At 47.3% G+C, this 25748-nt stretch overlaps 1 protein-coding gene across 1 annotated transcript in view; it reads left to right on the top strand.

Annotated features, from left to right (window-relative positions):
* TCERG1L (transcription elongation regulator 1 like) overlaps nt 1-25748 on the top strand; it is a 192972-nt gene that overhangs the window by 36209 nt on the left and 131015 nt on the right. Inside the window, exon 4 of the mRNA XM_082407393.1 lies at nt 4143-4328. Coding sequence (XP_082263519.1) covers nt 4143-4328 — 186 coding nt within the window. The remainder of the gene's footprint in view (nt 1-4142; nt 4329-25748) is intronic.

Genomic DNA, 25748 nt, shown 5'->3' with positions numbered 1-25748 from the left:
TAACTGGTGAGTGGTGCATTTTTATATGGACCCAGATGGATTCAAAGCAGGTTAAAAACTATCTTTCCAGGGTCTTTTTTTTAAAGAGGCAGATAAGGTTTACTTATTTTTTTTTCCTTTTTGGTTGACTTATCATTTCTGACAGCAAAGTCATGCGATGATAAAACTGTTCCCACACTTCCATCTGTAAAATGCTCTTGCTGTGGCACTGTTTCTTATAAGTCACTGTTGTTACTTTCTCATTCTTTGCTGAAGGGTCATCTTCGTTTTGAACGGAAGATCAAGTTCATTCAACAAATTCATCAGGTAGCCTATCACTGAGGTCATTGAACTTGGCTTTGAGAATCGCAGTTCTTTGAAGCCCTCTGTCACACCAATGGATCTGTCTCTGAACAGGGCCAACAATGGTTAAATTGCAGTGGAAACACCTGTGGTAAAATAATATAAATAAAGGAATCTTGAAGGAGGGAAGCTGAATTTACAAAGAAATATTTGTGTACAGCTTCATAGTGTGTGGACTTTCACAGAACTGCCTCATTAAACTGACACATGCACACTCAAAATGCTCACCCTGTTTGGCCCTGAACAACCATCCTGGAATGGGCAATAAATGCAGAAATTAACCTTTTTGCACACAGTTGTTTATGTCATGTTTATTTATAATAGGCAACACCTATTATGATGGGGGCTGGTTAAGTGAGCATGGCAGATTTGTGTGGCGGTTCCACTGCCTGGAATACTAGTCTCTGATTAATAACTGGACTTGGGAAGGCCATTTAATGACAGGAGAAGTGGAAGAGCGGTGTGTGCAGTGTACTGGTGGTCCGTCACCGGTACAGCCAGACCATGCCTCTGGAAACTTCTGGTTAGCTGCATGACGGAAGATCAGCAGTGTTCAGCTGGGGGACCATAGGGACATTGTTAGATGCTTATTTACTCCATTTTATACCTTTTCTATAATGTGTTTTTATTGTTAATTAAGACAATATATATTGCATAGTGTGGGTTTTTTGCTGACTTTAAATCCGTATGTGACAACAATGAGACACCACTACACACCTGCGAGAATGTCTAAAATCCAGGACATTGACACCAAGTGCTCGTGAGGATGTGGAGCAACAGGAACTCCTTCATGGCTGATGGGGATGCAGAACGGTGCAGCCACTTTGAGAGACAGTCTGGAAGTTTCTTACAAAGCAAAAGGTAGTCTTACCATGTGACTCAGCAGTCACACTCCTTGGTATTTACCCAAATGAGCTGAGGACTCATGTACAAACAAAAACATGCACACAAATGTTGATAGCAGTTTTATTCATAATCATAAATACTTGGAAGCAACCAATATGTCCTTCCATAGGTGAATGGGTAAACTGTGGTACATCCAGACAATGAAATATTAGTCGGTAATAAAAAGAAAGGAGCTATCTTGCCATGAAAAGACACAAAGGAACTTTAAGTACGTACAGGCACACCGCTGAGATATTGCTGGTTTGGTTCCAGACCACTGCAGTAAAAGGAATATAGCAATAAAGCAATTTTTTTGGTTTCCCAGTGCATATAAACGTTGTGTTTACACTATACTACAGTCTGTTAAGTGTACAATAGCATAATGTGTAAAACAATGTACATACCTTAATTAAAAATACCTTATTGCTAAAAATGCCCACACAATCTGAGACTTCAGTGGGTCGTAATCTTTTTGCTGGAGGGCGTTGCCTCGATGTTGACGGCTGTTGACTGGTCAGGGTGGTGGTCGCTGAAGGCTGGGGAGGCTGCAGCAATTTCTTAAAATAAGACAGCAGTGAATCTGCCGCATCAGTTGACTTCCTTTCAAGCATGATCTCTCAGTAGCATGCAATGCTGTTTGAGAGCATTTTACCCACAGTAGAACTTCTTTCGAAATTGGAGTCAATCCTCTCAAACCCTTTCACTGCTTTCTCAACTAAGTTTATATAATATTCTTTATCCTTTGTCTTCATTTCAATAATCTTTATAGCATCTTCACCAGGAGTAGATTCCATCTCAAGGAACCACTTTCTTTGCTCATCCCTAAGCAGCTCCTTCCTCATCCATTAAAATTTTTATTGTGAAATTGCAGCAATTCACTCACATCTTTGGCTCCACTTCGAATTCTAGTTCTCTTGCTATTTCCACCACATCTACAGTAACGTCCTCCACTGAAGTCTGGACCTCTCAAAGTCACCCATGAGGGTTGGAACCGTCTTCTTCCAAACTCCTGCTAAGGTTGATGTTTTGATCCGTTCTCACCAATCTCAAGTACTCTTAATGGCACTTTGAAGGATGAATCCTTTCCAGAAGGCTTTCAATTTACTTTGCTTAGATCCACCAGAGGAATCACTATCTATGGCAGCTATAGCCTTATGAGATGTGTTTCTTAAATAATAAGGTTTGAAAGTCAAAATAACTCCTTGATCCATGGGCTGTAGAATGGATATTGTGTTACCACGAAAACGACATTAATCTCCTCTCCATCTCCATTAGAGCTCCTGGGTGACCAGGTGCATTGTCAATGAGCAATCATATTCTGAAAGGAATCTTTTTTTTCTGAGAAGTAGATCTCAACAGTGGGCTTAAAATGTTCAGTAAACCACGTTGTAAACAGATGTGCTGTCATCCAGCCTTTGTTTTTCCATTTATAGCACACAGAGTAGATTTAGCATAATTCTTAAGGGCCCTGGGATTTTCAGAATGGTAAATGAGCATTGGCTTCAGCTTAAAGTCACCAGCTGCATTAGCCCCGAACAAGAGAGGCAGCGTGTCCTTTGAAGCTTTGAAGCCAGGCACTGACTTCTCCTCTCCAGCTATAAGAGTCCTAGATGGCATCTTCTTCCAATAGAAGGTTGTTTAATCCACACTGAAAATCACTAATGATCTGAGCTAGATCTTGTGGATAACTTGCTGCAGCTTCTACATCAGCACTTGTAGCTTCCCCCAGCACTTTTGTGTTATGAGATGGCTTCTTTCCTTAAGCCTCATGAACCGACCTCTGCTAACTTCAAACTTTTCTTCTGCAGCTTCCTAACGTCTCTCAGCCTTCATAGAATTGAAGAGAGCTGGGGACTGGCTCTGGATTAGGTTTTGGCTTAAGGGAATGTTGTGGCTGGTTTGATCTTCTATCCAGACCACTCAAATTTTCTCCACATCAGCAATAAGGTTGTTTCTCTTTCTTATCATTCGTGTATTCACTGGAGTAGCACTTTTAATTTCCTCCAAGAACTTTCCCTTTGCATTCACAACTTGGCTAATGGTCCAAGAGGCCTCACTTTCAGCCTGTCTCAGCTTTCGACATGCCTTCCTCACTGAGCTCAATCATTTCTAGCTTGTGGAGATGAACAGGCAGAGCACACGGGATGTTTAGTTTTGCATTTGGCAAAACTCATAGAATGTACAACGTAAACAGTGGACCCTAATGTAAACTATGGACTTTGGGTGATAATAATGTATCAGTGTTGGTTTATCCATTAATGGTAACAAACGTAGCACCCAACCCAAAAGGGCGGTAAGAGGGGAAACCGGGTGTGGGGGAATAGGTGGGAATTCTCTGTACTTTCTGCTCAGTTTTTCTGTAACCCTCAACCTGCTCTATAAAAAATTAAATTACATTTTAAAAATCTGTAAATGCCCATCATAGGACATTTGGAAAATACAGAAAAACAGAAAGAGAAATTCAAGGATCTGGGAGTGAGTGTGCCCTTTTGATTTAAAGTGAGAGACGTGTGGCTCTGTCCCTAAGAGCTAGAACATGCTTGGCATCTAATTGACCAAATGAAATTTGTTGACCGAATGACTGCATAGTGTAGAAGTGGAAATGACTGTATAATTGGCTTTGTTTACTGAGCGTCGTATTGTGAGCTGCAGCAAAGTACTTCTCTTTAAGGCAGGAGTGTCCCCTGGTGACTGTGAGCCTTGTGAGGGCACACAGCTCTGTGCACAGGTGACATTCGGGTGGGTAAAGAGCTCATCACACTTATTTCAGGGACAGTGGCCCAGGGCACGGGCTTCCAAGAAAGGGGGTTACCACGCCCTTGTTTTCTGGCTGCTCGTATGTTGCATGATGAAATGGCATCGTCTCCAGGGGACACGGGGCATCCTGTGCTGACCTCCCTGTCCCCCCTCTGCAGGTGGTCATCACAACAGCCTTAAGCCTGTCGGCAGCGGCCCCACCTTTGCCATCACCACTGCCACCGCCACCATGGTCTCCGTGGACCCCGAGGGACTTGGGGGCCCGTCCCCCTCCAGCGTGCAGCCCTGCCACTTCCTGACCCTGGCGCCCATCAAAATACCCCTGCGGACCACACCCTTCTCTGGTAAGTACACAGCCTAGTCTCTCAGAGCCTTGGGCTGGTTCGGAGTCCACCGCGTGGAGACCAAGGCAGGGACCTGCCGTCCCCTAGATTCATGGTTTCCTGCGTTCTCGTGCTGGGGGCGTCGGGAGAGGGCTTATGCTCAGATCACGCAAACGGACCTCAGTTCCCTTGACCAAGGTCATGTTAGATAACCCGGGCATTTTCTGCCATAAAGCAAAGTGTAAAGTTTCTGTCTGAAGAAATGAGACATGCCTTTACTAACTCTTCACGGGGAGTGATGCACATGACCGAGAAATTTCTAATTTTCTTATGTGGGGCTTGGAAAAAAGCAAAGGCAACATGGTGGAAAACAGTTAAAGCATCTGAGTTAATAAAACACAAAAAAGTACAAAACTCAGACTCGCATGGGGCTCTCACTGAGCCATCCCTCCTGGGCTGGCCAGCTGGGCCTGCTCTGAACACATGGGGTGGGGTCCTCCCCACCACGGCGGGACCGGTGCAGAGGTCCACTGAAGCCCGTGGCTGAAGAAGAGACAGGGTAGCCACCAAGGTTTGGAGTTCATCCGTGCAGCGGGTGTACTATTCTAAGTCCGCGGGGCGGAGGCGGGGCTGGCAGACATTCTGGTGTTGTGAGCGATGCTGAGATGCAGGATGAGATTCAGAAGGCCTGGTCCTGGATTGGTTGCAACTCTGTTGTCCAAACGTGTTCTCAGCTGTACGTGCACATCTGCTCACTGTCACCAGCACTCCACGTGTCCCAGCTGTCCTGGTGAGTGCATGTTTGGGTCTGTCCTTAAATGTCGCAAAAACAGCGTTGACTTGGAATGACCTTTAGTAAGTACTGGAGTCTTGGGAGCCAGGACTATTACTTGAGTTTTAGTTTTTCACATGATACAGTAAGACTTGGATAGAAATTCTGTGGAATTATAATATTAATTCTATACTAGAGTTAACCCTAGAATTGTATACTAGCATTATATCATTAATTGCTAGGTTGTCAGTGATAGAAACATCTCTAGATTGTGAGATACATATCTTTTTTTCATTGTAGAAATAGATTAACCTGGTTTCATTACTTTCCAGTTTGGGGAGTGTTTTTGGTTTTCTGGTCGTGTTTCTAGTAAATCTGATGTGGTCTTCTCAACACTGGACCTTGGCTTCTGTGTTTCTATGTTGACCTGATAAATTAGTTGGTCAATAGAATGTTGTATTCTCAAGAACAAAGTCTTATTTCTATTTCAGCATGTTAGTGAACATGCAGTTAGGATGTGACGGGGAAAATAAATAAAACACATGGATAATCTCCTGTGTGGAACATAGTTTACAACTGTGTCAAGATTCTGGTTTTAAAATCCATCAGTCCACTGGCATTTATTAAGGATGACTTACTATTTTCTGAGCAAATTAATCTTAGAAAGAACCCAAAACCAAACCCTGTGTACCCCAGGGGCGGCTTCACTCTTCATGTCTCTTATATGATTTATAAAGTGACATAATCATTAGGCGTCTTTCCATGTTGGCATTTTATAAGGTTCTATAATCAAATCTGCCATAATGTGCATTCAGTTAGAAAAAGACAACCTCCGTGTGATCTATCGTGTACAAAACTGCCGAAGTGGATGGTCAGAAGATGAAGGGGCCCTACTTAACAGGTGGCTTCTGAAATGGCCTTTGTCTTGCTGGCGTTGGTCCCTTTGATCTGAAAACCCCAATCACTACAGGGGTTGAAACTGGGGCTGCAGGTCTGGACCAATGACCCCAGCCCAGTGGGTGGTCCCTGAGCTCTTTGGCCAATCCCAGTGTTGGATATGGTACTGCCAGGGCTGCCCCTGTAAGTGGTTCTCTGGCAGGGAGGACCACCTACCCACCTAGAAGGGTTACCCTGGCTCTCCTCTTGATGTTAGAAGAAGGCATTTGAGAGAGACTGGCCAGGTCCCTGATGAAAACCTTCTCAGAATTTCCCTTGAATACTTTCTGAAAACCAGGCCTTGAAGGAGACTGAGGGCAGACAGTTTGTCCATCAGAGCTGGGGTTTTTTAACCCCTGTCAGTAGCCCCATGGAATGAGAGCCAGTGAGATTGAAGAGTGGACTGTCCTGATTCTCAGTGGAAGTCCAGGTATTCTGCTTGGAAATCCCTAACCCCCCTGAAAACGGAGTGGAGGAGGGATGGGGATAGGAGAAAGGAGGGCTGGTGGAGGGAGGGGGGCCAAGGGGATAGAATGGCATCGACAGAAAAAGAGATTTCATAGGCCCAGAAAAACGCATCTCTCTGGGAAGTTTGCTCCATATTCAAACTGATTTTATAAAAGCACATGAACTTTAATTTATCCACAGATGGATAATCCTGCTTTTATTCAGAAGATAATAATTCCCATTTTAGATAAATGAGTTAGACTATTTTATTTACACCCTAAGCTTGGTGATAAAAGCCAGATAACCTTAGAAGCCCTATGTGGTTTAGCTTTATGGTTCTCAACTGGGGGCAGTTTTGTCCCCAGCAGATACTCGCCAGTGACCAGAGACATTTTTTGGTCACTGAAACTTGGTGGTTGCTACTGGGATCTAGAGGATAGAGACCAGGGATTCTGCTACACATCTGACAGCAAAGGACAGCACCTGTGGTAAAGGATTATCTGGCCCCAGATGTTAGTAGGGCCTCCATCAAGAAACCCTAGTTCGTGTTCTAGAGGTCCACCTAAACCGTGGAAACCAGGACTGGTGTATGAAGAAGAAGTTCTGGTCCAGTAACTGTAGGACCCAAAAGGAAGAAGCCTCTGTGCTGGAAAGAAGATCAGCCACGAGAGTGGCTGAATCATATGCCTTTAACAAGATTTAGGATTTCGAGTCAGACACCGTATTTAAAAAACCCCTTGAAGGAGATTGGTTCAAGATGGCAGAGTAGAAGGACGTGCTCTCACTCCCTCTTGCGAGAGCACCAGAATTCACAACTAACTGCTGAACAATCGTTGACAGGAAGACACTGGAACTCACCAAAAAAGATACCACACATCCAAAGACAAAGGAGAAGCCGCAATGAGATGGTAGGAGGGTTGCAATCACAATAAAATCAAATCCCATAACTGCTGGGTGGGTGACTCACAGACTGGCGAACACTTATACCACAGAAGTCCACCCACTGGAGTGAAGGTTCTGAGCCCCACGTCAGGCTTCCCAACCTGGGGATCCGGCAACAGGAGGAGGAATTCCCAGAGAATCAGACTTTGAAGGCTAGCAGGATTTGATTGCAGGACTTCGACAGGACTGAGGGAAACAGAGACTCCACTCTTGGAATGCACACACAAAGTAGCGTGCGCATCGGGACCCAGGGGAAGGAGCAGTGATCCCATAGGAGACTGAACCAGACCTACCTGTTAGTGTTGGAGGGTCTCCTGCAGAGGCGGAGGGTGGCTGTGTCTCATCGTGAGGACAAGGAAACTGGCAGCACAAGTTCTGGGGAGTACTCCTTGGCATGAGCCCTCCCAGAGTCTGCCATTAGCCGCACCAAAGAGCCCAGGTAGGCTCCAGTGTTGGGTCGCCTCAGACCAAACAACCAACAGGGAGGGAACCCAGCCCCACCCATCAGCAGACAAGGGGATTAAAGTTTTACTGAGCTCTGCCCACCAGGGGAACACCCACCTCTACCCACCACCAGTCCCTCCCATCAGGAAACTTGCACAAGCCTCTTAGATAGCCTCATCCACCAGAGGGCAGACAGCAGAAGCAAGAAGAACTACAATCTTGCAGCCTGTGGAACAAAAACCACATTCACAGAAAGATAGACAAGATGAAAAGGCAGAGGGCTATGTACCAGATGAAGGAACAAGATAAAACCCCAGAAAAACAACTAAATGAAGTAGAGATAGGCAACCTTCCAGAAAAAAGAATTCAGAATAATGATAGTGAAGATGATCCAGGACCTCGGAAAAAGAATGGAGGCAAAGATCGAGAAGATGCAAGAAATGTTTAAAAAAGACCCAGAAGAATTAAAGAACAAATAAACAGAAATGAATAATACAATAACTGAAATGAAAAATATACTAGAAGGACCCATTTGTTTATTTTTGTTTTTATTTCCATTTCTCTAGGAGGTGGGTCAAAAAGGATCTTGCTGTGATTTATGTCATAGAGTATTCTGCCTATGTTTTCCTCTAAGAATTTGATAGTGTCTGGCCTTACATTTAGGAATTTAATCCATTTTGAGTTTATTTTTGTGTATGGTGTTATGGAGTGTTCTAATTTCATTCTTTTACACGTAGCTGTTCAGTTTTCCCAGCACCACTTATTGAAGAGACTGTCTTTTCTCCATTGTATATCCTTGCCTCCTTTGTCATAGATTAGTTGACCATAGGTGCGTGGGTTTATCTCTGGGCTTTCTATCCTGTTCCATTGATCTATATTCCTGTTTTTGTGCCAGTACCATATTGTCTTGATTACTGTAGCTTCGTAGTATAGTCTGAAGTCAGGGAGTCTGATTCCTCCAGCTCTGTTTTTTTCCCTCAAGGCTGCTTTGGCTCTTCAGGGTCTTTTGTGTCTCCATACAAATTTTAAGATTTTTTGTTCTAGTTCTGTAAAAAGTACCACTGGTAGTTTGATAGGGATTGCATTGAATCTGTAGATTGCTTTGGGTAGTATAGCTATTTTCACAATATTGATTCTTCCAATCCAAGAACATGGTATATCTCTCCATCTGTTTGTATCATCTTTAATTTTTTTCATCAGTGTCTTATAGTTTTCTGCATACAGGTCTTTTGTCTCCCTAGGTAGGTTTATTCCTAGGTATTGTATTCTTTTGTTGCAATGGTAAATGGGAGTGTTTCCTTAATTTCTCTTTCAGATTTTTCATCATTAGTGTATAGGAATGCAAGCAATTTTTCTGCATTAATTTTGTATCCTGCTACTTTACCAAAGTCATTGATTAGCTCTAGTAGTTTTCTGGTAGCATCTTTAGGATTCTCTATGTATAGTATCATGTCATCTGCAAACAGTGACAGCTTTACTTCTTCTTTTCCGATTTGGATTCCTTTTATTTTTTTTCTTCTCTGATTGCTGTGGCTAAAACTTCCAAAACTATGTTGAATAATACCGGTGAGAGTGGGCAACCTTGTCTTGTTCCTGATCTTAGAGGAAATGCTTTCAGTTGTTCACCATTGAAATGATGTTTGCTGTGGGTTTGTCATATATGGCCTTTATTCTGTTGAGGAAAGTTCCCTCTATGCCCACTTTCTGGAGGGTTTTTATCATAAATGGGTGTTGAATTTTGTCAAAAGCTTTCTCTGCATCTATTGAGATGATCATGTGGTTTTTATTCAATTGTTAATACGGTGTATCACATTGATTGATTTGCGTATATTGAAGAATCCATGCATCCCTGGGATAAATCCCACTTGATCATGGTGTATGATCCTTTTAATGTGTTGTTCGATTCTGTTTGCTAGTATTCTGTTGAGGATTTTTGCATCTATATTCAACAGTGTTATTGGTCTGTAATTTTCTTTTTTTGTAGTGTCTTTGTCTGGTTTTGGTATCAGGGTGACGGTGACCTCGTAGAATGAGTTTGGGAGTGTTCCTCCCTCTGCAATTGTTTTGGAAGAGTCTGAGGAGGATGGGTGTTAGCTCTTCTCTAAATGTTTGAGAGAATTCAGCTGTGAAGCCATCTGGTCCTGGACTTTTGTTTGTTGGAAGATTTTTAATCACAGTTTCAATTTCAGTGCTTGTGATTGGTCTGTTCATATTTTCTATTTCTTCGTGGTTCAGTCTCAGAAGGTTGTGCATTTCTAAGAATTTGTCCATTTCTTCCAGGTTGTCCATTTTATTGGCATATAGTTGCTTCTGGTAATCTCTCACGATCCTTTGTATTTCTGCAGTGTCAGTTGTTACTTCTCCTTTTTTGTTTCTAATTCTATAGATTTATTCTTCTCCCTTTTTTTCTTGATGAGTCTGGCTAATGGTTTATCAATTTTGTTTATCTTCTCAAAGAAACAGCTTTTAGTTTTATTGAACTTTGCTATCGTTTCCTTCATTTCTTTTTCATTTATTTCTGATCTGATCTTTATGATTTCTTTCCTTCTGCTAACTTTGGGGTTTTTTTGTTCTTCTTTCTCTAATTGCTTTAGGTGTAAGGTTAGATTGTTTATTTGAGATGCTTGTTGTTTCTTGAGGTAGGATTGTATTGCTATAAACTTCCCTCTTAGAACTGCTTTTGCTGCATCTCATAGCTTTTGGATTATCGTGTTTTCATTGTCATTTATCTCTAGGTATTTACTGATTTCCTCTTTGACTTCTTCAGTGATCTCTTGGTTATTTAGTAACGTATTGTTTAGCCTCCATGTGTTTGTGTTTTTTACGTTTTTTGCCCTGTAATTGATTTCTAATCTCATAGCATTGTGGTCAGAAAAGATGCTTGATATTATTTCAATTTTCTTAAATTACTGAAACTTGATTTGTGACCCAGGATGTGATCTATCTGGAGAATGTTCCCTGCGCACTTGAGAAGAAAGTGTAACCTGCTGTTTTTGGATGGAATGTCCTATAAATATCAATTAAATCTACCTAGTCTATTGTGTCATTTAAAGCTTGTGTTTCCTTATTAATTTTCTGTCTGGATGGTCTGTCCATTGGTGTAAGTGAGGTGTTAAAGTCCCCCACTATTATTGTGTTACTGTTGATTTCCTCTTTTATAGCTGTTAGCAGTTGCCTTATGTATTGAGGTGCTCCTATGTTGGGTGCATATATATTTATAATTGTTATATCCTCTTCTTGGATTGATCCCTTGATCATTACGTAGTGTCCTTCCTTGTCTCTTGTAATATTCTTTATTTTAAAGTCTATTTTATCTGATATGAGTATTGCTACTCCAGCTTTCTCTTGATTTCCGTTTGCATGGAGTATCTTTTTCCATCCCCTCACTTTCAGTCTGTATGTGTCCCTAGGTTTGAAGTGGGTCTCTTGTAGACAGCATATATATGGGTCTTGTTTTAGTATCCATTCACCGAGCTTGTGTGGTTTGGTTGGAGCCTTTAATCCCTTCACGTTTAAGGTGATTATCAGTATGTATGTTCCTATCATCATTTTCTTAATTGTTATGGGCTTGTTTTTGTAGGTCCTTTTCTTGTCTTGTGTTTCCCACTTAGAGAAGTTCCCTTAGCATTTGTTGTAGAGCTGGTTTGGTGGTGCTGAATTCTCTTAGCTTTTGCTTGTCTGTAAAGCTTTTGATTTCTCCATCGAATCTGAATGAGATCCTTGCCAGGTAGAGTAATCTTGGTTGTAGGTTCTTCCCTTTCATCACTTTAAATATGTCATGTCACTCCCTTCTGCCTTGTAGAGTTTCTGCTGAGAAATCAGCAGACTGGACACTATAAAACTCTTAGAGGAAAACATAGGAAGAACACTCTTTGACATAAATCACAGCAAGATCTTTTTTGACCCACCTCCTAGAGTAATGGAAATAAAAACAAAAATAAACAAATGGGACCTAATGAAACTTAAAACCTTTTACAAAGCAAAGGAAACTACAAACAAGATGAAAAGACAACCCTCAGAATGGGAGAAAATATTTGCAAATGAATCAACGGACAAAGGATTAATCTCCAAAATATATAAACAGCTCATGCAGCTCAATATTAAAAAAACAAGCAACCCAGTCCAAAAATGGGCAGAAGACCTAAACAGACATTTCTCCAAAGAAGACATACAGATGGCCAAGAAGCACATGAAAAGCTGCTCAACATCACTAATTATTAGAGAAATGCAAATCAAAACTACAATGAGGTATCACCTCACACCAGTTAGAATGGGCATCATCAGAAAATCTACAAGCAACAAATGCTGGAGAGGGTGTGGAGAAAAGGGAACCCTCTTGCACTGTTGGTGGGAATGTAAATTGATACAGCCACTATGGAGAACAGTATGGAGGTTCCTTAAAAAACTAAAACTAGAATTACCACATGACCCAGCAATCCCACTACTGGGCATATACCCAGAGAAAACCATAATTCAAAAAGACACATGCACCCCAATGTTCATTGCAGCTCTATTTACAATAGCCAGGACATGGAAGCAGCCTAAGTGTCCATCGACCGATGAATGGATAAAGAAGATGCGGCACATATATACAATGGAATAGTACTCAGCCATAAAAAGGAACGAAATTGGGTCATTTGTAGCGACGTGGATGGATCTAGAGACTATCATACAGAGTGAAGTAAGTCAGAAAGAGGAAAACAAATATCGTATATTAACGCATATATGTGGAACCTAGAAAAATGGTACAGATGAACCGGTTTGCAAGGCAGAAATAGAGACACAGATGTAGAGAATAAACGTATGGACACCAAGGGGGGAAAGTGGTGGGGGGATGGGGTGGTGGTGGGATGAATTGGGAGACTGGGATTGACATATATACACTAATATGTATAAAATGGATAACTAATGAGAACCTGCTGTAAAAAAAAAATAAAATGAAAACTAAAAAATAAAAAAAATAAACCTGAGGAAAGGCAAATAAATAAATGCATACATACAGACAGACAGACAGACAGACAGACAGACATACAAACCCCTTGACCAGTTCCAAATTCAATCGGAAAGTGGGTTTTCTCTTCCGGAGTGTCGCCAGCATGTGCAGCCAAGCTAGTCCTTGCTGCTGCTCTTCTGCAGGAGCCCGCGCACACCAGGGCCTCCCGCTGGCCTCATGCTCATGGCCGTCTGTTCACTCGCCTGCCCCTTCCCCGCCTGTGAGTCACCCGCTGGCGGGCCCTGTCGCCCTGTCCCCGCCCAGCCTGCAGCGGCTCTGGGCCGTTTCCCGAACCTCAGGTCCATTCTCTGTATTGGACATTCAAAGGATGAATCCAGCTGATTCCACGTGTTCACGTAATCTCTAACGCTGTTTCTCTCATGCTTGCCTCTGAATCAGGGGTATGGCAGAGGGAAGCGTGGGCAGGGCAGAGGGTTTACCAGGAGAGGTCTGGGCATTCAGACGTGGGCTGGGAGCCGGCGGTTGAAGGAGGATGAGCAGACAGGGGCGGGGGTGGGCTGCTCTCTTCGTTTCCCCCCCACAGGTCTCAGCTAATGCACTTTGCCTCATTCCCATCTATTCCTTGAAGCCTTGGAATTTCAGGTTATAGAAGGAACACTTCCGGGGGAAAAGCATATCTTGTATCCTGTCTATTTCTTAGTTTTTAAGGCGAAGGTGGAGTTTATCTGGGGGGAACGGAAGACGTGCAGAAGCATTTGCCCTAGGGAACGGAAGTGCCTTCCTGGCGCTCTCCAGGCTGGAGCCCGCCGGACCTGCACTCCCTCACCTGCCCCCTCGATGTTACAGGGAAGTGGGAAGCGGGAGCCCACATTCAGGAGGATACAATCACCAGGCAACTCCGGCGTCTGCCCCTCTTTGATGAAATAAACGAAGTGATTCTTTTTTAAGAATGATGGCAGCTATTTTCAAAACTTAGCCCACCATTTCATAAGCATTGAAGTGAAAAAGGTAAAACATGAGTGAGAGCCGTGGTCTCCAGTACAGCAAGTGACTAGCAAATACAACTATTAAAAAGTACCATCTGCCTTGGAAGCCATTTACCACCTGTTCTTTTGCTTCCAGAACAATTTAATGGTCTAAATTTAACATTTTGTCCTGCCACAGAACAGCTGGGAAGTGACGATTCTTTTTTCAGTCAGGAACTTACCAGCCAGGCTGCATAACAAGGCAGACTCTCCATGCAGCCTCTGGGGGGCTGTCCACTCATCCCATTAGCGGAATCCAAGGATGCTGAAACGGGCTCTGTAACCACAGTAACCCGGCCATTTGGGGATGCAGCCTTTTCTCTTGTTATCCAGGAATTGTTTCCTCCTCCACTGTAATAAAAAATGTCATAATACATATTAACATTTTGGAGATTTGTAGAGACAAAAATACTGCTGCAACGTAATTACTTATACCCCAGAGTGCCTGAGACTCAGCTGGCTTGTGAGAAAGACATATGTGTTTCTAATGGAGAGAATGAGCTGCTTTTAGTAGAAAAATTATTGGATTTAAACAAACAAAAAAGGACTTTGTATAGTTTGTTATCCACAAATGAACTCATACTGTGGATGCAGGATACAAATAGTCAGTCAAGCAGATGTTAACGCGTTTGAGCCGTGCCGGGTGCAGAAGTGTCTAAATGGAGATCCAGCTGTGAACCCTTCCTATCAGCAAGTCAGCTTGTTTAAGGTTGTCCCTCTAGAAAAGTCCTCCTGTGACCTGTCTGCTGCAACCTCCCTGAGGAACTGCTGTCACTTGAGCTGTATTCTTCGTTTGCACTGTTAGCTCCAATTCACTCTTTCTTTGAAAAGAAAAATTGGCAACCCAGCACGCACACAAAAGCATGCCTGTGTCTATGCCAAGTATAAAGAACGCTGATACAGTAGACCCCCAAGTACCTCCCACTGAGCCCAAGAAATGGATGTTTTTGTACCCCTAGCGCTCCTGGGAGCCTCAGCCCTCCGCAGCGATAATTACTCTCCCAAGTAGGTGCCAATCGTTGCTATGCTGTTTTTGAGAAATACGTTTACATATAAGCACTATTTCTAAACAATGTACTTCATAGTTTAGGCGCTTTTTGAATTTTACATAAATGTCATCATAGTTCGTGCATTCTTCCGTGATTGCCTTTTTTGCTCAAGATGATGTTGTTGTTGTTTTTCGTAAAGTCCCCACTGAGGCTTGTAGTTGTAATGCAGTCACGTTCACTGTGGCATAGCGTTTGTTGGTTTGTAGGAACCCACGCAATGCATGATCCACCCTGCTACTGGTGGCATCTGGACTGATTCCTGAAATGTCAGGAGCAGTTGCCCCCTCTTTCCTTTCGGAAGCACTTTCCTCCCCTTCTGATAGTCCTTCCAGGTTTCGGGTGTGGGGGGGTCTTTGCACAGATCTGTAGAGTCTGGGGTGCACAGGACCCTCCCTCTCTGGTGTCCCGAGTGTTCTTATCCCAGGTAGTAACTAATCCCGACTTTATGTCAGTCCCTGTTTCTCCCTTGAGTGCTAGGTTGATAGACCCAGTTTCGCACTGGACACATGCACTTTCTGATGGATACCTCAAGCTGCACTTTTCTATAAAAGCAGTATTGATTTCCTACCCATGGTCCTGCTTATGAAACAATGCAAAACAACTGGTTTCTCCTGTAGGCTTCTGGGTAAACCCCCTCTTCCACTAGCACTCTCTCATTCGTAAGTAGCACCCCAGTCTGCACCCAACACCCCGGGGTCATCCTTGGTTCCTCCTTCTGCCTGATAACCTCACATCCGCCCATCAGCGCTGTCTTCCCTCCTAATCTGCATCCCAAGTCCAACTTCCTCGTCCAAAGCGATACCATCTCTTGACTGAGGGGGCTGCACAAAATCTCTCTGCTTCTACTTACCCTTATCAGCCACTGTTTCCTACAGGAGCCAGAGTTCCCGTCTCAAAGATGTACAGCAGGCCAAGCCTGCCCCTGCTTAAGACTCCCACTGATTGTCTCCTGTGGAGCTTAGAACAAACCCCAGACTTCTCCCCAGAGTCTCTGGAACCACCTTTTGTGGTCCAGCCTGTGCTCTTGCTGCTGTTGGTGCCACTCTCCCTTCTCCCACCGAGCCTCAAGCACACCCAGCCTGGCTGCCTCGGGGCCTTTGCACCGGCCACTGCCCTGCCTTAGAGGCCCTCCTTCACCGTTCAGGCCCAGCTGAGAAGCGCCCCTACTTTCTCATCCTAAGAACCCTTGGGAATCAACTCTCTCTCAACACCTGTTTACTTCCTTGGTAGCATTTCTCATTGTCTGGAATCATCTCAGTGTCTGTTCCTGGCTTGTTTCTCTCTGCTGCCCTTCCCCATCCCCGGATGTGAGATCCAGGATGGCAGGGGCCTCTGTGTCTTATTCGCCATGAGTTCAGGGCCAAGGTCAGTGCTTGGGGCCAAACGGTCTCCCCTTGCCTCTGCTGAAGGAGCACGTCTGCTCCCTGTGTTCTCGATGAGAGAGAGGAGGGGGTGGGCCTGCTTGAAGGTGTTCGTTCAGCACCCCCGCCCCAGCCCAGTCAGTCCTCACAGGCAAGGTGGGAATCGGGGCAACCATCCGCACGCCAGGGCCCTCGGCGGCGCTCACGGCCGCAGAACCTGGCTGCTGACGTTGGTCTCCACCTGGCGTCGATCGGGACGTGCAGTCAGGATGCCCAGGAGAAAACCAGGCTGCTCTGTGAAGGGCTTCAAAGGAGCGGCCAGCCCCCCGTCGCTACATCCTTGAAGACTGGTGGGTCCTGAAACCCCAGCTTTTCACCCTGAAAGTTTGCATGGATCCCATGTAGCTGATCCCATTCTTTAAACTGGGGGACAGCGTGGGAGGGGATTAAAGACCTCCTTACCTAAGTTTCAAAGCCAAGAAGGGCAGAGCAAACCTGGAACTCAGCCGCGTTTCCTGAGGGCCTTGCCTTCCTTTCGTAGGCGTCTCCATCAACCCCTCCCACCATCGATCCCTCCCGCTAGCCACAGTTCACATTGAGCCGTAGAGCCATTGAGCTAGAACCCATGACCTGATGACTGAGGCTTTGGCTGGGCTGCCGGTGCTATAGGGACGTTGACCAAATTCAGCTCTGTGACCAGCCCAGGCGGAGAGGGCGGCCAGGCCACACACACACGTGATGCATGTGGTCTGATCCCTGGAACGGGCCTGGGCTCTTCCAGCGGGTGGGCGTTTTTAGAAGAGACCCTAGAAGGACTGAGAAGATAGATTGGTCTGCGGACGGAGGAAGGAGGAAGGAGCCCTGACGGTTGTCGCTTTAATGGAGAGCATCCTTTAAGAGAGCATCCTTGGTTGCCACGTTCGGTCCCGTTGCTACAGCCACAAGTCAGAGCCTGGTCTTGGCGAGTTCCCTGTAACGAGAGCAGCCGCCCCCTCCTGGGCTGGGCTGTCTCATTTGATCTGTGATAACAGCGCCGTTGGAAACAGTATCCGTGGCATCTAGTTGAGGATGCGGGAGGGGATGAGGTGCCGGACGTGCACTCACTGGAGGCCGTGGTCCAGGAAGCACCTGGGAACATCTTCGGGCCCAGCTGCTTTGGTCTTAATTCCCAAATTGACCCTTTTGGTGTGTCAGTAAGATCAGGGCCGCACACACAGAGGCCTCTGCCTTGTAGGAGTGCGGGATCTGTGTTTATTCACTGGCCCAAGTCAGGGAGGGAGCTGGCATTTTGCTCCTGGTGCTTAAACTTCTGGAGCCCACGGGGGGCTGCTTGAAGCGTCCTCAAGGCGCCCAGTCCTCTGGCAGCTCCAGCTGCGGAGAACAGCTAAGGAAGGGCGAGGACGCCAGCACAGGGTCTGTGTCCACCCTGCCTGTGATGCTGGGCCACGCGAGAGAGAAGTGAGTGCTTAGGAAACTTTAGCTGAGGAAGGTGCGCCCCGTTGAAATATGCTGTCGGTGGTTTGCAGTTATAGACGCCGATAGCTAGGAGAGCGAGCTTACTTAGCTAACAGCATACGAGCTCCTCATTTCCTTAAGAAGTCAGCTAACAGCCGTACCTGTCAGCCACTGCAGGGAGTGGAGAGGGGAGGGCACTGCTTTGAAGCAGACCCTGGGCAACGCTGGCTTTCACCACTCGCCTCCCCTTCCCTGATGTATTTAAGAATGGCTGTGCTCGAACCTAGGTTATGACCGACGTCCAAGATTCAGTTCACCATCCGTGTGTCTCCTGAGCTCCCAGGGTTCTTGGGACGAGACTTCTCAAGCTCGGATGCACAGGACGTTTTTCCATTTGGGAGGACTGATGGGGGGGAGCAGCACGCAGCCCCCGCTTTGTGCTGGGGTCCCAGGCTCCCCCTGGCACCTTGTCTCAGCACAGGTTGGGCCCATCCAGGGACGGGCTGCAGGCACACCTTCACGAGAAAAGGGATATGAAGAGGATGCTCCTGGGAGGACCCTCAGAAAGGAGTCAGGATCGGATGTTAGAACGACCACCTACACGCTCACTGCTGGGCTCCCATCTGGCCCTGCTTCCATGGTCTTTCCTCTTGCTCTGTTCACATCCTGGCCTCTCACTGGAAGCCCAGTTGAGAGCTGAACTTGTCTGTGGTGACTGGCTTGACCCCTTCGGTCCAGCAAAAGCTTTCCAGCCTTCAACCTCCTGTCCTGTCCTTGTCTCACCTGCCACTTAAGTGACAGCCAAGCTGTTCACGAGAGTTCACTTCATCTCCCCACGCTGAACGTCCACGGGGCCGGGCCGCGGGGCTGGCTCTTTCCCCGCTCAGCACTTAAACCAGCTCTGAGGATATTTCCCAGGTGGGAGGCTCGGCCACTAGAGGACATGCAGTGACTTCCATCGGTCAAGTTAGGCTGGATTGTTACAACTAAATCGCTTTGTAGAATAGCCCCCTCCTTGTTTATACAACATGTAGAGAACATGTTTTTTCCTGTTCTCCGCTGTGTAAATACAGTCCTACTGACTGAAGAAAGAAACAGTCATCATCCGGTACATTTCCTCCTAAAGGTATTATTGTGTTTCCCTGCACACAGCTGCTCAGCCTCACTGGGGAGACGTGGGTACTTATGATCCCACCTCTAGCCACAGGAGGCATCGGCTACATCTTATTTGCTTTCTGCTGGAGAGAGAACAGCAGTGCTCTGGGCCATTCAACATAAAAGAGAGTTAAAGGCACAGAGCCCGAGAAGGCCCACGGTGCTCACAAATGACCCACATCTGGGGGCTTCCCTTGACTGGGGCTGGGAAGTCGCCCAGGATCACCTATCACCGTGCACTCAAGCGTGGGCTGGAGAGGAGCCTGGACCAGCCAGGTGCCAGGTGTTTACGTCCCACTGGTCCCAAGGGGCGAGGGGTGCAGGGAAGGCGGGGCAGGTGGAACCTCAGAGCCAGGGAGGTCTGGATCCCAGGAGAGGAGGCGAAGGGGAGCCCATCGCTTCAGGACAGAGAAACAGTTCCCGATCGTCTAGGAAAGAGCTGACAAAATGGTCCAGACCCCACGCCGCCCTCTCCACCACGCCCAGCCTGGGAAAGCTTCCTACTCTCCACTCTGGTCAGGTCAGCTGGCAGCCCTCGTGGTCAAGCATGTGGTTAAACCACAGTCCCAGGGGCAGTGCTTGCCCACGGGGTCCAGTCTGGGCGTTTGGGCAGGTGTGAGCTGATTTCTGTGAGCGCAGCTCTCTCAGGGGAGGAGAGCAGTGTCTGAATTATTCTATGAGCGCTGTACAGGACTGTCTGCTCCCAGGCCCCCAGCTGCTCTCGTTGTCCTGCACAGATCTGAAAGGGAGGAGGGCTCGGCTTCCGCTAGCTGTCGCCTAAAGCAGCCACCGGTGTGCGCACGCGGGCGGGGGCCAAGGTCAGGACGCGCCAGGAGAGCCAGCAGGGACTCATGCTGCCCAAGTTCTGACAGCAGATTTATGTATGTAGTTTGCTAATTTACACACGTGGACGGAAAACACGCACATCTGAGGCTTTTCAAGAAAGCACTGAAACTGTGATAGTAACCAAAAGAACAGAACGTGCTTCTTTTTTTTTTTTTTTTTTTTATTTATTTATTTATTTATTTATTTATGGCTGTGTTGGGTCTTCGTTTCTGTGCGAGGGCTTTCTCTAGTTGCGGTGAGCAGGGGCCACTCTTCATCGCGGTGCGCGGGCCTCTCACTGTCGCGGTCTCTCTTGTTGCGGAGCACAGGCTCCAGACGCTCAGGCTCAGTAATTGTGGCTCACGGGCCTAGCTGCTCCACGGCATGTGGGATCTTCCCAGACCAGGGCTCGAACCCGTGTCCCCTGCATTGGCGGGCAGATTCTCAACCACTGCGCCACCAGGGAAGCCCCAGAACATGCTTCTTGTGCTGAAAAGGACCCCTCTTGTCTGGGACTCCCAGACGCTGGGCTTTAAACGAGGCCCTGGAGCCCGCTGTCAGTGGCCCTGACGTTTAAATGCTCTGTGAGCCTGGAGGATGGCTTTCCCGAGCGGGCTGTCTTCCCTTTGTTTTTCTGTTTTTTAATTGGGATGTTGCATTTGCTAAGGTTGTGCATTCTCACAACCTGCTCAGATCTACTTAGGATCATGGACTCTGCAGGGGCAAAAATCTGAATTTTCTTAAATAGAGTCATTCGTCCCATTCCCCACTCAAAAGATCAACCAGCCATCCCACGTGTCCTGAGCAGGATCAGACCAGGTCAGCGCCCACTGCATCCCCCCCTTCGGGGGCTGGTCGTTATGCGAGGAGCTGGCCCAGGTACACAGGACCTGGAGGGCTGTCTCAGGTTGGGTGGCCCCAGAAGAAGACTCTGGGGTGGAGATTTTATGTGAGCTTGGGTGGAGGAGGGGGAGTATGATAGGAAAGCAATAAGGCAGCAGAGGGTCTACCAGGTTCTTCTAGCAAGGAGGCAGGAAGCTAGGCTCTTCCCATCAGCGTCGGCCTGCGTTTGGTTGAGGGCAGCTCCGGATGGCTCAAGATTCCTGGCATTTCTGCTCACCCCACACCAAGGCCAAAACCGCCCCCCACCAGACACAGCGCTGAGGCAGGGAGAGTCAGTCGTCGTGGTCGCAGGAGGAGGCCTTCGGCCTCATGGGAAGGTGAGGGCTTCTGGAGCGTGGTGGGGCAGCCTGTGGACTGTGGACCCTCTGGGAGCCAAGCTCCCAGGGATGCAAGGAGGGATGCGGTGTGCTTGGTTTTGTGACCTGACCTCTCCAAAGGTCATAACAACCAAAGATGACGTGTGAGGTCGTGAAGACCTGCGGACTGTTCTCACAGCTGTGACATTTCTTACCAAGTGTGGCTGTGGGGCCTGCATGCCATCCTGTGTGTAAACAGTGAGAGGGACTCCCTTGGTTCACGGTGAGTTGAGATGCTGGCCGGGGCAGGAGGCCCTCAGACTCCAGGCCGTTCTTCAGGGCTCCCCCAGGCTTCTCTTGACCTTTAGGGCAGCTCTCTTTCCGGGTGACAGGGCGGTGGCAGTGGCCAGACAGACACAGGAGCCAGGCGAGGCAGCAGATGCGGCTATGCTGAGTGATGGGTGCCAGGACCGGGCTCAGCCCATGGAACCATCCAGCACATGGTGGGTGTTCAGTGAGTGCCCGTGGAATAAAGAGGTGCCTGTGGACGTAAGAAGAAAACACCAGCAGAACCACCGTGAAAGCAGGGGTCTACGGAGGTCCAAGTTCCAGCCCCGCAGTGGGCGGCAGTGGGGATCTGGAGTGTGTGTGGAGCCAGGAAGAGCCCCGTGGCAAAAGAGCGCCGTGATGTTAAAGATCTTGGCAGAAAGAGATTTCAGCCTGGGGACCCCGTTCGAAGGGGCTCTGAAATCTAAGGGGTCCGTCCGCTTCTCTCTCTGGCATTGCTTTGGTCAGTGGTGAAATGAGACGCCAGAGTGAGATCATCCCTGAGACGCTTCCGGTTCTCCTGAGCCGTGAGACCACAGAGCAGGGTCCATGCGCCCCGGTGCAGGGATGCGGGAGCCTGGCACCTTCCAAGGTCAGGGCAGACCACAGCCAGGATGCCAGGTGCAGCCTTTTGTGAATATCTTCCTGGTTTATTGCTCTTGCATCAACCCTGTTGGGTCTTTGTAGTGTATTTAAGGGTCTTGTGCAGTCTTTATTGGGTTAGTTTATCCTGTTTTGGACAGCCAAGCAGGGAAGGGGCTACCGAGGTGACAGGAGTGTGAGATGCTAGAGGTTGGACCAAGCAGATCGTGATGGGGGCTGGGGAGCAGCCTGAGTTGGGGTCCGAATTAAAGGTTCACTCAGCAGATTAGTTGCCAAATGTTTGCGGATGTGCGAGAAAGATGGAGTCAAGGGTGACATCGAAGATTTGTCCTGAGCAACTGAGCGAATGGAAACATCCTTCATCACACAGGGGCCATCTGAGCAGGGCTGTCCTGGGAAGGCAGATCCGGAGTTTTCTCTGACCCTGCTTCTTCCTGTAGCAACAGCCTGCGTCTCTCTTTCCTTAAACAACCTTCCTCCAAGTAAGCCGCCTATTCCTGGGTATAATTTCTGTCTTCCTATTTTCTTCTGAGCTCAATCCAAGCAGGTCTTGGCTTCTCCACTCCACTGAAACTGCTCTTATAGACGTCACCAACAACTTGGATTTTCCTAAATTCACATGGTGCATTCTCTGTCCTCCTGTTACTGACCTTTATGGCATTTGACGGAGTTAATCACTCTCTCCTCCTTGACACGCCCTTGTTGGATTTGCCACCAGGTCACCATGAGCCTGGTTACCCCACTTTCCTGGGTGCACCTCCCCGTGTCTGTGCTGTGTGTCTCTGGCCACTCCCCATCCTCCAAATACGGAGCCAACCTGTGTTCATTCCTTCACCGTCTCCACTCAGCTTCTCCAACAAAGCCGCCTGAGTTGATGGGTATGACTTCCAGTGAAATCGCCCAGTCTCATGGCTACATTGTCACCTCTACAGTGTTCCCCCCCAATTCCAGACTCGCGTGTCCAGAAGTCCACATGACATTCCTACTTGTATGTTTAGTAACCACCTCACACTGACCAGATCTCAAACTGTGCCCAAGTGTCCTTATAATTCCAACAAATAAGCTATAATTTTTATTGTACTCATTTTTTCTCAAGGCAGCCACTGGGGAAAAATAAAAGAAAGGGGGTGTAGGGTATGAAAGTGGAGGGTATGTAAGGAGCAATGGCTGGGGGCGGGAGGCAGGGACACTTGTGGCTCTTTGGGCATCCTTTGGTAGTAGTTTTGTGGTCACCGAGACTGTGCCCTTGTTCCTGGAGAGGCTGTGTAGACGTTGGTAAGAGGCCTTGGTCTAACAGAGAGGAGCTTGTGTTTACTACCCAAGCCATCCAATGTGCATTAATTATGTGTATGTAGCTGTCATTTGCCACATGTCATAGAGTTATGACATTTGTTAAAGATTCATTTGGACTTATAAAAGGATATATGCAAGATAAATAACCCAATTAATAAATAAGCAAAGGATCTGATAGATGTTTCTCCAGAGAAGACATACAAATGGCCAATAAACACGTGAAAAGACGCTCAACAACATTAGTCGTCAAGAAAGGCAAATCAAAACCACAGTGAAACACCACTTCATACTCACTTCATGGCTAAAATAAAAAGATGGACAAGTGTTGGTGAAAATGTGGAGAAGTTGGGACCCTCATACGCTGCTGGTGGGAATGCAAAATGGTGCAGCCACTCTGGAAAACAGCCGGGCAATTCCTTAAATGGTTAAACATAGAATAACCGTAAGACTCAGCAGTTCCACTTCTAGGTATATACTCAAGAGAAATGAAAACATATGTCTGCACAAAACCGTACACAAATGTTCACAGCAGCGTTATTCATAATAGCCCCAAAGTGGGAAAACTCAGATGTTTGTCAGCTGATGAATGGGGAAATTAAATGTAGTGAATTCAACAATGGAATATTAGTTAGCAATAAAAAGAAATGATGCACTGACACGGGCTACAACATGGATGAACTTTGAAAACATTACATTAAATGAAAGAAGCCAGTCAAAAACCATGCATTGTATGATTCCATTTATGTGAAATGTGCAGAATAGGCAAATCCATAGAGACAGAAAGGAGATTAGTGGTTGCCTAGGGTGAAGGGTGGGATGAGGAGGCCTGGGTGGAAAAGGAGAGTGATTGCTAGTGGGCCTGGGGTTTCTTTGGTTGGGGGAGGGGCGGTGACAAAATATTCTGAAATGGTTTGTGGTGATGGTTGCTATTCTGTGAATCTAGTGAAAACCACTGTCTTGGACACTTTCAGTGGGTGAATTGTATGGTATGTGAATTATATCTTAATAAAGCTATAATAGAAAAACAAATATACACACAACCCCATTTCACTCCCCTCCCCCCCGCCGTGTGCAGCTTCGCGGGGAGTTGCAGTGCGTCCTTCTGGAATAAAGTGACACGTGAAAACCACTTCAGATCCCAGTGGTTAAACATCCCTCCTGGAGGGAGAGCAGGAGTGGTCTGTCAAGCCCATTAATTTCCGTGATTTTCTATTTAAGTATGTTTTCAGGTCACTTCCAGCCCTTTCCTGGTAGCTTTGCAGACCTGGATGATTGTAGCCGTTGTTACGTCTGAGGCCGGGGTCCTTTAGAAAGGGGCGCTCAGGCCCTGAGAGGTGGGATCCTAGCTGCCCCGCTGTGTTGGTCTGGCCACCTGAGGTTCCGGCCCCTCGCCATCGGGGAAGGGTCCCCTGGGCGCTGGGATGGAGGGGTGGAGGTTCAGGAGGAGAGGCTGTGGGCCTGCTGAGTGGAGGGATGAGGGATGGGGGAGAGGACTCAAAGGCAGTGGAATGTCAGGCCTGGGCAGTGCCCGGATCCCGTCAGCGGGAGGCAGATGCTGACCTCTTTGGCAGTGTCTGCTCCTGTGCAGTGAAGACAGGAGGCGCTGTGACCGGCAGGGCCTCCCCGGGCCCTTCTCTTGGAATGAGTCCTTACCTGTTACAGGCGAGACCAGGAGCGCTGCTCAGGGGACCTGTAACCAGAGTGCGTATCCGGACCAGATGTGCACACTGGTCAGCAGACACACATCCTCAGGCACGTTTAAGTAACTGGTAAACCTGTGACCTGAAATTGACTTTATTGTTTTCCCAATGGCACATAAACTTATTTTAGCATTTTTATTCACATTTATGGGAGCGGTTCCCTATGTCCCTTTTCTGTAGACATAACATGGGGAGGTGACCTATAGTCTAGCTTTGCTCGTAGCTAACGGTCCCGGCTAAAACCTTCTGAAGATCCTTCATTGACTTAAAGAAGGAGTGAAATCTGGAAACACACAGGCTTTGCCTGCAGGAGGGGCTGAGCTTACCACAGCTGCTGTTTATTCTCTTTTTTTTTTACTCCAAAGAGCCTTTCCCTCCTGTGTCTGTAACGCCCTGCCCTCCCCAGTGCCCTGGACTGGACTTCGGCGGTGAGGCTGCGGGCTGTGGTCGGGACGGTCGGTAGCTCCCATTGTTCCCCAGAGAACAGGCAAGAGGCGCTGTGTCCTTCTCCGTAGGGGAGAGCAGAGGCGGGCTGGGTGAGGTTCCAGCGAGCAGAGGTGGGGCGTCCATCCACAGGGAGCCCCCTTCCGGCCCAGCAGGGCCCGGACACGGCTGACAGCACCGCCTGAAGAAGGGATGGACTCCAGCCCCTCCTGGCAGCCGCCTGTCCCCCGGCTCTAAATCCCTGTGTCTGCAGGTCTGCCCCCTCCTTCAGCCCTTCTGGAATGTTCTTGTCTCTTGAGGGAGGGCAGGCCCCATGGAGCTGTGGAGGAAGCCGGACCCCTAGATGCTCAGGGTCGTGGCTCCGGCTCCGAGGATGAGGGTGTGGCTGGGGGATGCGTCTCTGTAGCCTCCGCATCAGTAACCCTTCAGGGAAACCTCACACTCATTCCACGTGTGCGCCAGAACCAGGAGCTGTGTTCATCTGTCCTACTCATTTCAAAGATTATAGGG

This window comes from Balaenoptera borealis, assembly GCF_965194805.1.
Source record: "Balaenoptera borealis genome assembly, chromosome: 10".
Taxonomy (NCBI): Eukaryota; Metazoa; Chordata; class Mammalia; order Artiodactyla; family Balaenopteridae; genus Balaenoptera; species Balaenoptera borealis.
The sequence above is the reverse complement of the archived record's forward strand: the minus strand, read 5'-3'. Positions and strand labels throughout refer to the sequence as shown.